This window comes from Oncorhynchus clarkii, chromosome 10 (genome assembly GCF_045791955.1).
Source record: "Oncorhynchus clarkii lewisi isolate Uvic-CL-2024 chromosome 10, UVic_Ocla_1.0, whole genome shotgun sequence".
In the NCBI taxonomy this organism is placed as follows: Eukaryota; Metazoa; Chordata; class Actinopteri; order Salmoniformes; family Salmonidae; genus Oncorhynchus; species Oncorhynchus clarkii.
In genome coordinates, this window is record NC_092156.1 from 5,007,322 (window position 1) to 5,021,434 (window position 14,113).

The window sequence follows — 14,113 nt, forward strand, 5'->3', positions numbered from 1 at the left end:
CACCTCTTTTCTCTCTCCTTCTCCACCTCTTTTCTCTCTCCTTCTCCACCTCTTTTCTCTCTCCTCCTCCACCTCTTTTCTCTCTCCTCCTCCACCTCTTTTCTCTCTCCTTCTCCTCTCTTTTCTCTCTCCTTTTCCCCTCTTTTCTCTCTCCTTCTCCCCTCTTTTCTCTCTCCTTTTCCCCTCTTTTCTCTCTCCTTCTCCACCTCTTTTCTCTCTCCTTCTCATCTCTTTTCTCTCTCCTTCTCCTCTCTTTTCTCTCTCCTCCTCCACCTCTTTTCTCTCTCCTCCTCCACCTCTTTTCTCTCTCCTTCTCCTCTCTTTTCTCTCTCCTCCTCCACCTCTTTTGCTCGCTCTCTGCTCGCTCTCTCCCCTCTTTTCTCTCTCCTTCTCCACCTCTTTTCTCTCTCCTTCTCCCCTCTTTTCTCTCTCCTTCTCCTCTCTTTTCTCTCTCCTCCTCCACCTCTTTTCTCTCTCCTCCTCCACCTCTTTTGCTCGCTCTCTGCTCGCTCTCTCCCCTCTTTTCTCTCTCCTTCTCCACCTCTTTTCTCTCTCCTCCTCCACCTCTTTTCTCTCTCCTCCTCCACCTCTTTTGCTCGCTCTCTGCTCGCTCTCTCCCCTCTTTTCTCTCTCCTTCTCCACCTCTTTTCTCTCTCCTTCTCCCCTCTTTTCTCTCTCCTTCTCCACCTCTTTTCTCTCTCCTTTTCCCCTCTTTTCTCTCTCCTTCTCCTCTCTTTTCTCTCTCCTTCTCCTCTCTTTTCTCTCTCCTTCTCCTCTCTTTTCTCTCTCCTTCTCCTCTCTTTTCTCTCTCCTTCTCCACCTCTTTTCTCTCTCCTTCTCCTCCTCTTTTCTCTCTCCTTCTCCACCTCTTTTCTCTCTCCTTCTCCACCTCTTTTCTCTCTCCTCCTCCACCTCTTTTCTCTCTCCTCCTCCACCTCTTTTCTCTCTCCTTCTCCACCTCTTTTCTCTCTCCTCCTCCACCTCTTTTCTCTCTCCTCCTCCACCTCTTTTCTCTCTCCTCCTCCACCTCTTTTCTCTCTCCTCCTCCACCTCTTTTCTCTCTCCTCCTCCACCTCTTTTCTCTCTCCTTCTCCACCTCTTTTCTCTCTCCTCCTCCACCTCTTTTCTCTCTCCTCCTCCACCTCTTTTCTCTCTCCTCCTCCACCTCTTTTCTCTCTCCTTCTCCACCTCTTTTCTCTCTCCTTCTCCACCTCTTTTCTCTCTCCTTCTCCACCTCTTTTCTCTCTCCTTCTCCACCTCTTTTCTCTCTCCTTCTCCTCCTCTTTTCTCTCTCCTCCTCCACCTCTTTTCTCTCTCCTTCTCCACCTCTTTTCTCTCTCCTTCTCCACCTCTTTTCTCTCTCCTTCTCCTCTCTTTTCTCTCTCCTTCTCCACCTCTTTTCTCTCTCCTCCTCCACCTCTTTTCTCTCTCCTTCTCCTCTCTTTTCTCTCTCCTTCTCCTCTCTTTTCTCTCTCCTTCTCCTCTCTTTTCTCTCTCCTTCTCCACCTCTTTTCTCTCTCCTCCTCCACCTCTTTTGCACGCTCTCTGCTCGCTCTCTGCTCGCTCTCTCCCCTCTTCTCTCTCCTTCTCCCCTCTTTTCTCTCTCCTTCTCCCCTCTTTTCTCTCTCCTTCTCCCCTCTTTTCTCTCTCCTTTTCCCCTCTTTTCTCTCTCCTTCTCCTCTCTTTTCTCTCTCCTTCTCCTCTCTTTTCTCTCTCCTTCTCCTCTCTTTTCTCTCTCCTTCTCCTCTCTTTTCTCTCTCCTTCTCCTCTCTTTTCTCTCTCCTTCTCCTCTCTTTTCTCTCTCCTTCTCCTCTCTTTTCTCTCTCCTTCTCCTCTCTTTTCTCTCTCCTTCTCCGCCTCTTTTCTCTCTCCTTCTCCACCTCTTTTCTCTCTCCTCCTCCACCTCTTTTCTCTCTCCTCCTCCACCTCTTTTCTCTCTCCTTCTCCACCTCTTTTCTCTCTCCTCCTCCACCTCTTTTCTCTCTCCTCCTCCACCTCTTTTCTCTCTCCTCCTCCACCTCTTTTCTCTCTCCTCCTCCACCTCTTTTCTCTCTCCTCCTCCACCTCTTTTCTCTCTCCTTCTCCACCTCTTTTCTCTCTCCTTCTCCACCTCTTTTCTCTCTCCTTCTCCACCTCTTTTCTCTCTCCTCCTCCACCTCTTTTCTCTCTCCTCCTCCACCTCTTTTCTCTCTCCTTCTCCTCTCTTTTCTCTCTCCTTTTCCCCTCTTTTCTCTCTCCTTCTCCCCTCTTTTCTCTCTCCTTTTCCCCTCTTTTCTCTCTCCTTCTCCACCTCTTTTCTCTCTCCTTCTCATCTCTTTTCTCTCTCCTTCTCCTCTCTTTTCTCTCTCCTCCTCCACCTCTTTTCTCTCTCCTCCTCCACCTCTTTTCTCTCTCCTTCTCCTCTCTTTTCTCTCTCCTCCTCCACCTCTTTTGCTCGCTCTCTGCTCGCTCTCTCCCCTCTTTTCTCTCTCCTTCTCCACCTCTTTTCTCTCTCCTTCTCCCCTCTTTTCTCACTCCTTCTCCTCTCTTTTCTCTCTCCTCCTCCACCTCTTTTCTCTCTCCTCCTCCACCTCTTTTGCTCGCTCTCTGCTCGCTCTCTCCCCTCTTTTCTCTCTCCTTCTCCACCTCTTTTCTCTCTCCTCCTCCACCTCTTTTCTCTCTCCTCCTCCACCTCTTTTGCTCGCTCTCTGCTCGCTCTCTCCCCTCTTTTCTCTCTCCTTCTCCACCTCTTTTCTCTCTCCTTCTCCCCTCTTTTCTCTCTCCTTCTCCACCTCTTTTCTCTCTCCTTTTCCCCTCTTTTCTCTCTCCTTCTCCTCTCTTTTCTCTCTCCTTCTCCTCTCTTTTCTCTCTCCTTCTCCTCTCTTTTCTCTCTCCTTCTCCTCTCTTTTCTCTCTCCTTCTCCACCTCTTTTCTCTCTCCTTCTCCTCCTCTTTTCTCTCTCCTTCTCCACCTCTTTTCTCTCTCCTTCTCCACCTCTTTTCTCTCTCCTCCTCCACCTCTTTTCTCTCTCCTCCTCCACCTCTTTTCTCTCTCCTTCTCCACCTCTTTTCTCTCTCCTCCTCCACCTCTTTTCTCTCTCCTCCTCCACCTCTTTTCTCTCTCCTCCTCCACCTCTTTTCTCTCTCCTCCTCCACCTCTTTTCTCTCTCCTCCTCCACCTCTTTTCTCTCTCCTTCTCCACCTCTTTTCTCTCTCCTCCTCCACCTCTTTTCTCTCTCCTCCTCCACCTCTTTTCTCTCTCCTCCTCCACCTCTTTTCTCTCTCCTTCTCCACCTCTTTTCTCTCTCCTTCTCCACCTCTTTTCTCTCTCCTTCTCCACCTCTTTTCTCTCTCCTTCTCCACCTCTTTTCTCTCTCCTTCTCCTCCTCTTTTCTCTCTCCTCCTCCACCTCTTTTCTCTCTCCTTCTCCACCTCTTTTCTCTCTCCTTCTCCACCTCTTTTCTCTCTCCTTCTCCTCTCTTTTCTCTCTCCTTCTCCACCTCTTTTCTCTCTCCTCCTCCACCTCTTTTCTCTCTCCTTCTCCTCTCTTTTCTCTCTCCTTCTCCTCTCTTTTCTCTCTCCTTCTCCTCTCTTTTCTCTCTCCTTCTCCACCTCTTTTCTCTCTCCTCCTCCACCTCTTTTGCTCGCTCTCTGCTCGCTCTCTGCTCGCTCTCTCCCCTCTTCTCTCTCCTTCTCCACCTCTTTTCTCTCTCCTTCTCCTCCTCTTTTCTCTCTCCTCCTCCACCTCTTTTCTCTCTCCTTCTCCACCTCTTTTCTCTCTCCTTCTCCACCTCTTTTCTCTCTCCTTCTCCTCTCTTTTCTCTCTCCTTCTCCACCTCTTTTCTCTCTCCTCCTCCACCTCTTTTCTCTCTCCTTCTCCTCTCTTTTCTCTCTCCTTCTCCTCTCTTTTCTCTCTCCTTCTCCTCTCTTTTCTCTCTCCTTCTCCACCTCTTTTCTCTCTCCTCCTCCACCTCTTTTGCTCGCTCTCTGCTCGCTCTCTGCTCGCTCTCTCCCCTCTTCTCTCTCCTTCTCCCCTCTTTTCTCTCTCCTTCTCCCCTCTTTTCTCTCTCCTTCTCCCCTCTTTTCTCTCTCCTTTTCCCCTCTTTTCTCTCTCCTTCTCCTCTCTTTTCTCTCTCCTTCTCCTCTCTTTTCTCTCTCCTTCTCCTCTCTTTTCTCTCTCCTTCTCCTCTCTTTTCTCTCTCCTTCTCCTCTCTTTTCTCTCTCCTTCTCCTCTCTTTTCTCTCTCCTTCTCCTCTCTTTTCTCTCTCCTTCTCCTCTCTTTTCTCTCTCCTTCTCCGCCTCTTTTCTCTCTCCTTCTCCACCTCTTTTCTCTCTCCTCCTCCACCTCTTTTCTCTCTCCTCCTCCACCTCTTTTCTCTCTCCTTCTCCACCTCTTTTCTCTCTCCTCCTCCACCTCTTTTCTCTCTCCTCCTCCACCTCTTTTCTCTCTCCTCCTCCACCTCTTTTCTCTCTCCTCCTCCACCTCTTTTCTCTCTCCTCCTCCACCTCTTTTCTCTCTCCTTCTCCACCTCTTTTCTCTCTCCTTCTCCACCTCTTTTCTCTCTCCTTCTCCACCTCTTTTCTCTCTCCTCCTCCACCTCTTTTCTCTCTCCTCCTCCACCTCTTTTCTCTCTCCTTCTCCTCTCTTTTCTCTCTCCTTTTCCCCTCTTTTCTCTCTCCTTCTCCCCTCTTTTCTCTCTCCTTTTCCCCTCTTTTCTCTCTCCTTCTCCACCTCTTTTCTCTCTCCTTCTCATCTCTTTTCTCTCTCCTTCTCCTCTCTTTTCTCTCTCCTCCTCCACCTCTTTTCTCTCTCCTCCTCCACCTCTTTTCTCTCTCCTTCTCCTCTCTTTTCTCTCTCCTCCTCCACCTCTTTTGCTCGCTCTCTGCTCGCTCTCTCCCCTCTTTTCTCTCTCCTTCTCCACCTCTTTTCTCTCTCCTTCTCCCCTCTTTTCTCTCTCCTTCTCCTCTCTTTTCTCTCTCCTCCTCCACCTCTTTTCTCTCTCCTCCTCCACCTCTTTTGCTCGCTCTCTGCTCGCTCTCTCCCCTCTTTTCTCTCTCCTTCTCCACCTCTTTTCTCTCTCCTCCTCCACCTCTTTTCTCTCTCCTCCTCCACCTCTTTTGCTCGCTCTCTGCTCGCTCTCTCCCCTCTTTTCTCTCTCCTTCTCCACCTCTTTTCTCTCTCCTTCTCCCCTCTTTTCTCTCTCCTTCTCCACCTCTTTTCTCTCTCCTTTTCCCCTCTTTTCTCTCTCCTTCTCCTCTCTTTTCTCTCTCCTTCTCCTCTCTTTTCTCTCTCCTTCTCCTCTCTTTTCTCTCTCCTTCTCCTCTCTTTTCTCTCTCCTTCTCCACCTCTTTTCTCTCTCCTTCTCCTCCTCTTTTCTCTCTCCTTCTCCACCTCTTTTCTCTCTCCTTCTCCACCTCTTTTCTCTCTCCTCCTCCACCTCTTTTCTCTCTCCTCCTCCACCTCTTTTCTCTCTCCTTCTCCACCTCTTTTCTCTCTCCTCCTCCACCTCTTTTCTCTCTCCTCCTCCATCTCTTTTCTCTCTCCTCCTCCACCTCTTTTCTCTCTCCTCCTCCACCTCTTTTCTCTCTCCTCCTCCACCTCTTTTCTCTCTCCTTCTCCACCTCTTTTCTCTCTCCTCCTCCACCTCTTTTCTCTCTCCTCCTCCACCTCTTTTCTCTCTCCTCCTCCACCTCTTTTCTCTCTCCTTCTCCACCTCTTTTCTCTCTCCTTCTCCACCTCTTTTCTCTCTCCTTCTCCACCTCTTTTCTCTCTCCTTCTCCACCTCTTTTCTCTCTCCTTCTCCTCCTCTTTTCTCTCTCCTCCTCCACCTCTTTTCTCTCTCCTTCTCCACCTCTTTTCTCTCTCCTTCTCCACCTCTTTTCTCTCTCCTTCTCCTCTCTTTTCTCTCTCCTTCTCCACCTCTTTTCTCTCTCCTCCTCCACCTCTTTTCTCTCTCCTTCTCCTCTCTTTTCTCTCTCCTTCTCCTCTCTTTTCTCTCTCCTTCTCCTCTCTTTTCTCTCTCCTTCTCCACCTCTTTTCTCTCTCCTCCTCCACCTCTTTTGCACGCTCTCTGCTCGCTCTCTGCTCGCTCTCTCCCCTCTTCTCTCTCCTTCTCCCCTCTTTTCTCTCTCCTTCTCCCCTCTTTTCTCTCTCCTTCTCCCCTCTTTTCTCTCTCCTTTTCCCCTCTTTTCTCTCTCCTTCTCCTCTCTTTTCTCTCTCCTTCTCCTCTCTTTTCTCTCTCCTTCTCCTCTCTTTTCTCTCTCCTTCTCCTCTCTTTTCTCTCTCCTTCTCCTCTCTTTTCTCTCTCCTTCTCCTCTCTTTTCTCTCTCCTTCTCCTCTCTTTTCTCTCTCCTTCTCCTCTCTTTTCTCTCTCCTTCTCCGCCTCTTTTCTCTCTCCTTCTCCACCTCTTTTCTCTCTCCTCCTCCACCTCTTTTCTCTCTCCTCCTCCACCTCTTTTCTCTCTCCTTCTCCACCTCTTTTCTCTCTCCTCCTCCACCTCTTTTCTCTCTCCTCCTCCACCTCTTTTCTCTCTCCTCCTCCACCTCTTTTCTCTCTCCTCCTCCACCTCTTTTCTCTCTCCTCCTCCACCTCTTTTCTCTCTCCTTCTCCACCTCTTTTCTCTCTCCTTCTCCACCTCTTTTCTCTCTCCTTCTCCACCTCTTTTCTCTCTCCTCCTCCACCTCTTTTCTCTCTCCTCCTCCACCTCTTTTCTCTCTCCTTCTCCTCTCTTTTCTCTCTCCTTTTCCCCTCTTTTCTCTCTCCTTCTCCCCTCTTTTCTCTCTCCTTTTCCCCTCTTTTCTCTCTCCTTCTCCACCTCTTTTCTCTCTCCTTCTCATCTCTTTTCTCTCTCCTTCTCCTCTCTTTTCTCTCTCCTCCTCCACCTCTTTTCTCTCTCCTCCTCCACCTCTTTTCTCTCTCCTTCTCCTCTCTTTTCTCTCTCCTCCTCCACCTCTTTTGCTCGCTCTCTGCTCGCTCTCTCCCCTCTTTTCTCTCTCCTTCTCCACCTCTTTTCTCTCTCCTTCTCCCCTCTTTTCTCACTCCTTCTCCTCTCTTTTCTCTCTCCTCCTCCACCTCTTTTCTCTCTCCTCCTCCACCTCTTTTGCTCGCTCTCTGCTCGCTCTCTCCCCTCTTTTCTCTCTCCTTCTCCACCTCTTTTCTCTCTCCTCCTCCACCTCTTTTCTCTCTCCTCCTCCACCTCTTTTGCTCGCTCTCTGCTCGCTCTCTCCCCTCTTTTCTCTCTCCTTCTCCACCTCTTTTCTCTCTCCTTCTCCCCTCTTTTCTCTCTCCTTCTCCACCTCTTTTCTCTCTCCTTTTCCCCTCTTTTCTCTCTCCTTCTCCTCTCTTTTCTCTCTCCTTCTCCTCTCTTTTCTCTCTCCTTCTCCTCTCTTTTCTCTCTCCTTCTCCTCTCTTTTCTCTCTCCTTCTCCACCTCTTTTCTCTCTCCTTCTCCTCCTCTTTTCTCTCTCCTTCTCCACCTCTTTTCTCTCTCCTTCTCCACCTCTTTTCTCTCTCCTCCTCCACCTCTTTTCTCTCTCCTCCTCCACCTCTTTTCTCTCTCCTTCTCCACCTCTTTTCTCTCTCCTCCTCCACCTCTTTTCTCTCTCCTCCTCCACCTCTTTTCTCTCTCCTCCTCCACCTCTTTTCTCTCTCCTCCTCCACCTCTTTTCTCTCTCCTCCTCCACCTCTTTTCTCTCTCCTTCTCCACCTCTTTTCTCTCTCCTCCTCCACCTCTTTTCTCTCTCCTCCTCCACCTCTTTTCTCTCTCCTCCTCCACCTCTTTTCTCTCTCCTTCTCCACCTCTTTTCTCTCTCCTTCTCCACCTCTTTTCTCTCTCCTTCTCCACCTCTTTTCTCTCTCCTTCTCCACCTCTTTTCTCTCTCCTTCTCCTCCTCTTTTCTCTCTCCTCCTCCACCTCTTTTCTCTCTCCTTCTCCACCTCTTTTCTCTCTCCTTCTCCACCTCTTTTCTCTCTCCTTCTCCCTCTCTTTTCTCTCTCCTTCTCCACCTCTTTTCTCTCTCCTCCTCCACCTCTTTTCTCTCTCCTTCTCCTCTCTTTTCTCTCTCCTTCTCCTCTCTTTTCTCTCTCCTTCTCCTCTCTTTTCTCTCTCCTTCTCCACCTCTTTTCTCTCTCCTCCTCCACCTCTTTTGCTCGCTCTCTGCTCGCTCTCTGCTCGCTCTCTCCCCTCTTCTCTCTCCTTCTCCCCTCTTTTCTCTCTCCTTCTCCCCTCTTTTCTCTCTCCTTCTCCCCTCTTTTCTCTCTCCTTTTCCCCTCTTTTCTCTCTCCTTCTCCTCTCTTTTCTCTCTCCTTCTCCTCTCTTTTCTCTCTCCTTCTCCTCTCTTTTCTCTCTCCTTCTCCTCTCTTTTCTCTCTCCTTCTCCTCTCTTTTCTCTCTCCTTCTCCTCTCTTTTCTCTCTCCTTCTCCTCTCTTTTCTCTCTCCTTCTCCTCTCTTTTCTCTCTCCTTCTCCGCCTCTTTTCTCTCTCCTTCTCCGCCTCTTTTCTCTCTCCTCCTCCACCTCTTTTCTCTCTCCTTCTCCACCTCTTTTCTCTCTCCTCCTCCACCTCTTTTCTCTCTCCTCCTCCACCTCTTTTCTCTCTCCTCCTCCACCTCTTTTCTCTCTCCTCCTCCACCTCTTTTCTCTCTCCTCCTCCACCTCTTTTCTCTCTCCTTCTCCACCTCTTTTCTCTCTCCTTCTCCACCTCTTTTCTCTCTCCTTCTCCACCTCTTTTCTCTCTCCTCCTCCACCTCTTTTCTCTCTCCTCCTCCACCTCTTTTCTCTCTCCTTCTCCTCTCTTTTCTCTCTCCTTTTCCCCTCTTTTCTCTCTCCTTCTCCCCTCTTTTCTCTCTCCTTTTCCCCTCTTTTCTCTCTCCTTCTCCACCTCTTTTCTCTCTCCTTCTCATCTCTTTTCTCTCTCCTTCTCCTCTCTTTTCTCTCTCCTCCTCCACCTCTTTTGCTCGCTCTCTGCTCGCTCTCTCCCCTCTTTTCTCTCTCCTTCTCCACCTCTTTTCTCTCTCCTTCTCCCCTCTTTTCTCTCTCCTTCTCCTCTCTTTTCTCTCTCCTCCTCCACCTCTTTTCTCTCTCCTCCTCCACCTCTTTTGCTCGCTCTCTGCTCGCTCTCTCCCCTCTTTTCTCTCTCCTTCTCCACCTCTTTTCTCTCTCCTCCTCCACCTCTTTTCTCTCTCCTCCTCCACCTCTTTTGCTCGCTCTCTGCTTGCTCTCTCCCCTCTTTTCTCTCTCCTTCTCCCCTCTTTTCTCTCTCCTTCTCCCCTCTTTTCTCTCTCCTTTTCCCCTCTTTTCTCTCTCCTTCTCCTCTCTTTTCTCTCTCCTTCTCCTCTCTTTTCTCTCTCCTTCTCCTCTCTTTTCTCTCTCCTTCTCCTCTCTTTTCTCTCTCCTTCTCCTCTCTTTTCTCTCTCCTTCTCCTCTCTTTTCTCTCTCCTTCTCCTCTCTTTTCTCTCTCCTTCTCCTCTCTTTTCTCTCTCCTTCTCCGCCTCTTTTCTCTCTCCTTCTCCACCTCTTTTCTCTCTCCTCCTCCACCTCTTTTCTCTCTCCTTCTCCACCTCTTTTCTCTCTCCTCCTCCACCTCTTTTCTCTCTCCTCCTCCACCTCTTTTCTCTCTCCTCCTCCACCTCTTTTCTCTCTCCTCCTCCACCTCTTTTCTCTCTCCTCCTCCACCTCTTTTCTCTCTCCTTCTCCACCTCTTTTCTCTCTCCTTCTCCACCTCTTTTCTCTCTCCTTCTCCACCTCTTTTCTCTCTCCTCCTCCACCTCTTTTCTCTCTCCTCCTCCACCTCTTTTCTCTCTCCTTCTCCTCTCTTTTCTCTCTCCTTTTCCCCTCTTTTCTCTCTCCTTCTCCCCTCTTTTCTCTCTCCTTTTCCCCTCTTTTCTCTCTCCTTCTCCACCTCTTTTCTCTCTCCTTCTCATCTCTTTTCTCTCTCCTTCTCCTCTCTTTTCTCTCTCCTCCTCCACCTCTTTTCTCTCTCCTCCTCCACCTCTTTTCTCTCTCCTTCTCCTCTCTTTTCTCTCTCCTCCTCCACCTCTTTTGCTCGCTCTCTGCTCGCTCTCTCCCCTCTTTTCTCTCTCCTTCTCCACCTCTTTTCTCTCTCCTTCTCCCCTCTTTTCTCTCTCCTTCTCCTCTCTTTTCTCTCTCCTCCTCCACCTCTTTTGCTCGCTCTCTGCTCGCTCTCTCCCCTCTTTTCTCTCTCCTTCTCCACCTCTTTTCTCTCTCCTCCTCCACCTCTTTTCTCTCTCCTCCTCCACCTCTTTTGCTCGCTCTCTGCTCGCTCTCTCCCCTCTTTTCTCTCTCCTTCTCCACCTCTTTTCTCTCTCCTTCTCCCCTCTTTTCTCTCTCCTTCTCCACCTCTTTTCTCTCTCCTTTTCCCCTCTTTTCTCTCTCCTTCTCCTCTCTTTTCTCTCTCCTTCTCCTCTCTTTTCTCTCTCCTTCTCCTCTCTTTTCTCTCTCCTTCTCCTCTCTTTTCTCTCTCCTTCTCCACCTCTTTTCTCTCTCCTTCCCCACCTCTTTTCTCTCTCCTTCCCCACCTCTTTTCTCTCTCCTTCCCCACCTCTTTTCTCTCTCCTTCTCCCCTATTTTCTCTCTATTTTCTTTCTTTCTCAATAATTATCACCCCATTTTCAAAGGCTTCCTTGTCTAGCTAAGATTATTGAATCCATTGTAAATGTACAATTTCTGCCTTTGGATTGATATTGATTTTTTTTTTTAAACATATAGACAAAATGGCGCCCGAGGATATGTCCGCCGTTTTACGCTCTCCTAACCAATTGTGATATTATGTGTTTTTTTGTTGCGATATTTGTAAATTATTTTGTAAATAATGTGCTGACCAACTGGCAGGTGTCTTCACTGACATTTTCAACATGTCCCTGATTGAGTCTGTAATACCAACATGTTTCAAGCAGACCACCATAGTTCCTGTGCCCAAGAACACTTAAGGTAACCTGCCTAAATGACTACAGACCCGTAGCACTCACGTCTGTAGCCATGAAATGCTTTGAAAGGCTGGTAATGGCTCACATCAGCGCCATTATCCCAGAAACCCTAGACCCACTCCAATTTGCATACCGCCCAACAGATCCACAGATGATACAATCTCTATTGCACTCCACACTGCCCTTTCCCACCTGGACAAAAGGAACACCTACGTGAGAATGCTGTTCATTGACTACAGCTCAGCGTTCAACACCATAGTACCCTCAAAGCTCATCACCAAGCTAAGGAACCTGGGACTAAATACCTCCCTCTGCAACTGGATCCTGGACTTCCTGTCAGGCCGCCCCCAGGTGGTGAGGGTAGGTAGCAACACATCTGCCACGCTGATCCTCAACACTGGAGCTCCCCAGGGGTGCGTGCTCAGTCCCCTCCTGTACTCCCTGTTCACCCACGACTGTATGGCCAGGCACGACTCCAACACCATCATTAAGTTTGCTGTTGACACAACAGTGGTAGGCCTGATCAACGACGAGACAGCCTATAGGGAGGAGGTCAGAAACCTGGCCGGGTGGTGCCAGAATAACAACCTATTCCTCAACATAACCAAGACTAAGGAGATGATTGTGGACCACAGGAAAAGGAGCACCGAGTACGTCCCCATTCTCATCGACGGGGCTGTAGTGGAGCAGGTTGGGAGCTTCAAATTCCTTGGAGTCCACATCAACAACAAACTAGATTGGTCCAAACACACCAAGACAGTCGTGAAGAGGGCACGACAAAGCCTATTCCCCCCCCAGGAAACTAAAAAGATTTGGCATGGGTCCTGAGATCCTCAAAATGGTTCTACAGCTGCAACATCGAGAGCATCCTGAACGGTTGCATCACTTCCTGGTACGGCAACTGCTCGGCATCTGACCGTAAGGCACTTCAGAGGGTAGTGCGTATGGACCAGTACATCACTGGGGCCAAGCTGCCTGCCATCCAGGACCTCTACATCAGCTTTTAGTTTGAATGCACCGCATTGCTGGAACAAAATAAAACATTGATTTCATCTTGATGTTGTGGTGCCGTTCAGGCAATTTAAGTAATTGATTTGGGGAGGAATGTAACTGTTCTGTTCTGGGTGATTTGTGATGATTTATTTGTGCTTCCCATGACTGTGTTTTTTGCATTTTTATATGTATAATGTGTATGTTCATATTGAATTATACAATATATTATTATTGGACATTTTTATTTAATTGTTTTAATAAATGTTGAATAAAACATGTTAATTCTCTCTCTCTCTCACACACAGAAATGGCAGGACATCATAAAAGAGGTGAAGTTTCTCCAGAGGATTCAACATCCCAACAGTATAGAGTACAAGGGCTGCTACCTACGAGAACACACAGCATGGGTAAGACACACACACACACACTGGACTTTGGAGGACTACTACCTAGAACACACACGATAACACACACACACACTTTCTTAGCCCCTTTCTCTTAATGTTCTGTTGTCATAATGTCTTCTGTGTGTTCTGTGTGTTCTGTGTGTTCTGTGTGTTCTGTATGTTCTGTGTGTTCTGTGTGTTCCGTGTTCTCTCTGTGTCCAGTTAGTGATGGAGTACTGTCTGGGTTCAGCCTCTGATGTTCTAGAAGGTAAGAATGTTTTTTAAAAAACAACAGCTGTTCTATTTGACAGGTATTCTACTGCGTCAAGTCAACTTAGACTGTGTGTTTGGATTCCGTTACGCTCAACCTGTTTAATCCTTAGCAAATGTTTTCTGAAATATTCTCTCACCGATTTAGTTCATAAAAACCCTCTTCAGGAAATGGAGATCGCTGCCATTACCCATGGTGCTTTGCAGGGTTTGGCCTACCTTCACTCCCACAACATGATTCACAGGTGAGGGGTTTACCTGACAGTTTGAAGCATGGTGATTATATCACACCTACTAACCCAGTGGTTCTCTTTCTCTCTCTCTCTCTCTCTCTCTCTCTCTCTCTCTCTCTCTCTCTCTCTCTCTGTCTCTCTGTCCCTCCCTCCCTCCCTCCCTCCCTCCCTCCCTCCCTCCCTCCCTCCCTCCCTCCCTCCTCTCGCTCTCTCTCTGTCTCCTTCTCTCTCTCTCTGTCTGTCTCTCTCTCTCCCCCTCCCTCCCTCCCTCCCTCCCTCCCTCACTCCCTCACTCCCTCCCTCCCTCGCTCCTCTCGCTCTCTCTCTCTCTGTCTCCTTCTCTCTCTCTCTGTCTGTCTCTCTCTCTCCCCCTCCCTCCCACCTCTCTCTCTCTCCCCCTCCCTCCCCCCAGAGACATCAAAGCAGGTAACATCCTACTGACGGAGCCAGGTCAGGTCAAGCTTGCTGACTTTGGCTCCGCCTCCATCGCTTCCCCAGCCAACTCCTTCGTGGGGACGCCATATTGGTGAGGGACAGCAGAGACAGACAGTCACGGGGGTCTACCAGGCGGCAAGCTTTGACCACTTGACAGTTTTTAATTCTATACATTATGCAAAATGTTCAATGATTGTAATTGATCCCCCCACCTCGCCCCATTCTCTGCAGGATGGCCCCAGAGGTGATCTTGGCCATGGACGAAGGCCAGTATGACGGAAAGGTGGATGTCTGGTCCCTTGGGATCACCTGTGTCGAGCTAGGTAAAGGGTGTGGGTGGTTTTCCATCGTTTATATATGTAACATACTGTGTGTATTAAGATTTCCGTTAACCAGTAATTGCCAGCTTTGGGCAAAAAATAAATAAATGAAAAATACGTATTTTTTTTAAATTTACATTTCTTTATTTTTTATTTTTTTTGTTGTATATTTTTTTTAAATAAAATTGTAGCCGGCCAAAGTGTCTGGGAGGGAAAAAAATGGCTGATTAGGCTGCCTGTCATGCACCATTCTCTCACTCCACCCACCATTCTCTCACTCCACCCACCATTCTCTCACTCCACCCACCATTCTCTCACTCCACCCACCATTCTCTCACTCCACCCACCATTCTCTCACTCCACCATTCTCTCACTCCACCCTTCTCTCACTCCACCATTCTCTCACTCCACCCTTCTCTCACTCCACCCACCATTCTCTCACTCCACCCACCATTCTCTCACTCCACCATTCTCTCACTCCACCCTTCTCTCACTCCACCATTCTCTCACTCCACCATTCTCTCACTCCACCATTCTCTCACTCCACCATTCTCT

The 14,113-nt window shown here is 48.8% G+C and overlaps 1 protein-coding gene across 1 annotated transcript in view; it reads left to right on the forward strand.

Annotated features, from left to right (window-relative positions):
• Nucleotides 1–14,113, forward strand: part of LOC139417929 (serine/threonine-protein kinase TAO1-like) — a 51,743-nt gene that overhangs the window by 9,851 nt on the left and 27,779 nt on the right. The window contains exons 4-8 of the mRNA XM_071166921.1: nt 12,220–12,321; nt 12,523–12,568; nt 12,719–12,815; nt 13,216–13,329; nt 13,470–13,561. Coding sequence (XP_071023022.1) covers nt 12,220–12,321; nt 12,523–12,568; nt 12,719–12,815; nt 13,216–13,329; nt 13,470–13,561 — 451 coding nt within the window. The remainder of the gene's footprint in view (nt 1–12,219; nt 12,322–12,522; nt 12,569–12,718; nt 12,816–13,215; nt 13,330–13,469; nt 13,562–14,113) is intronic.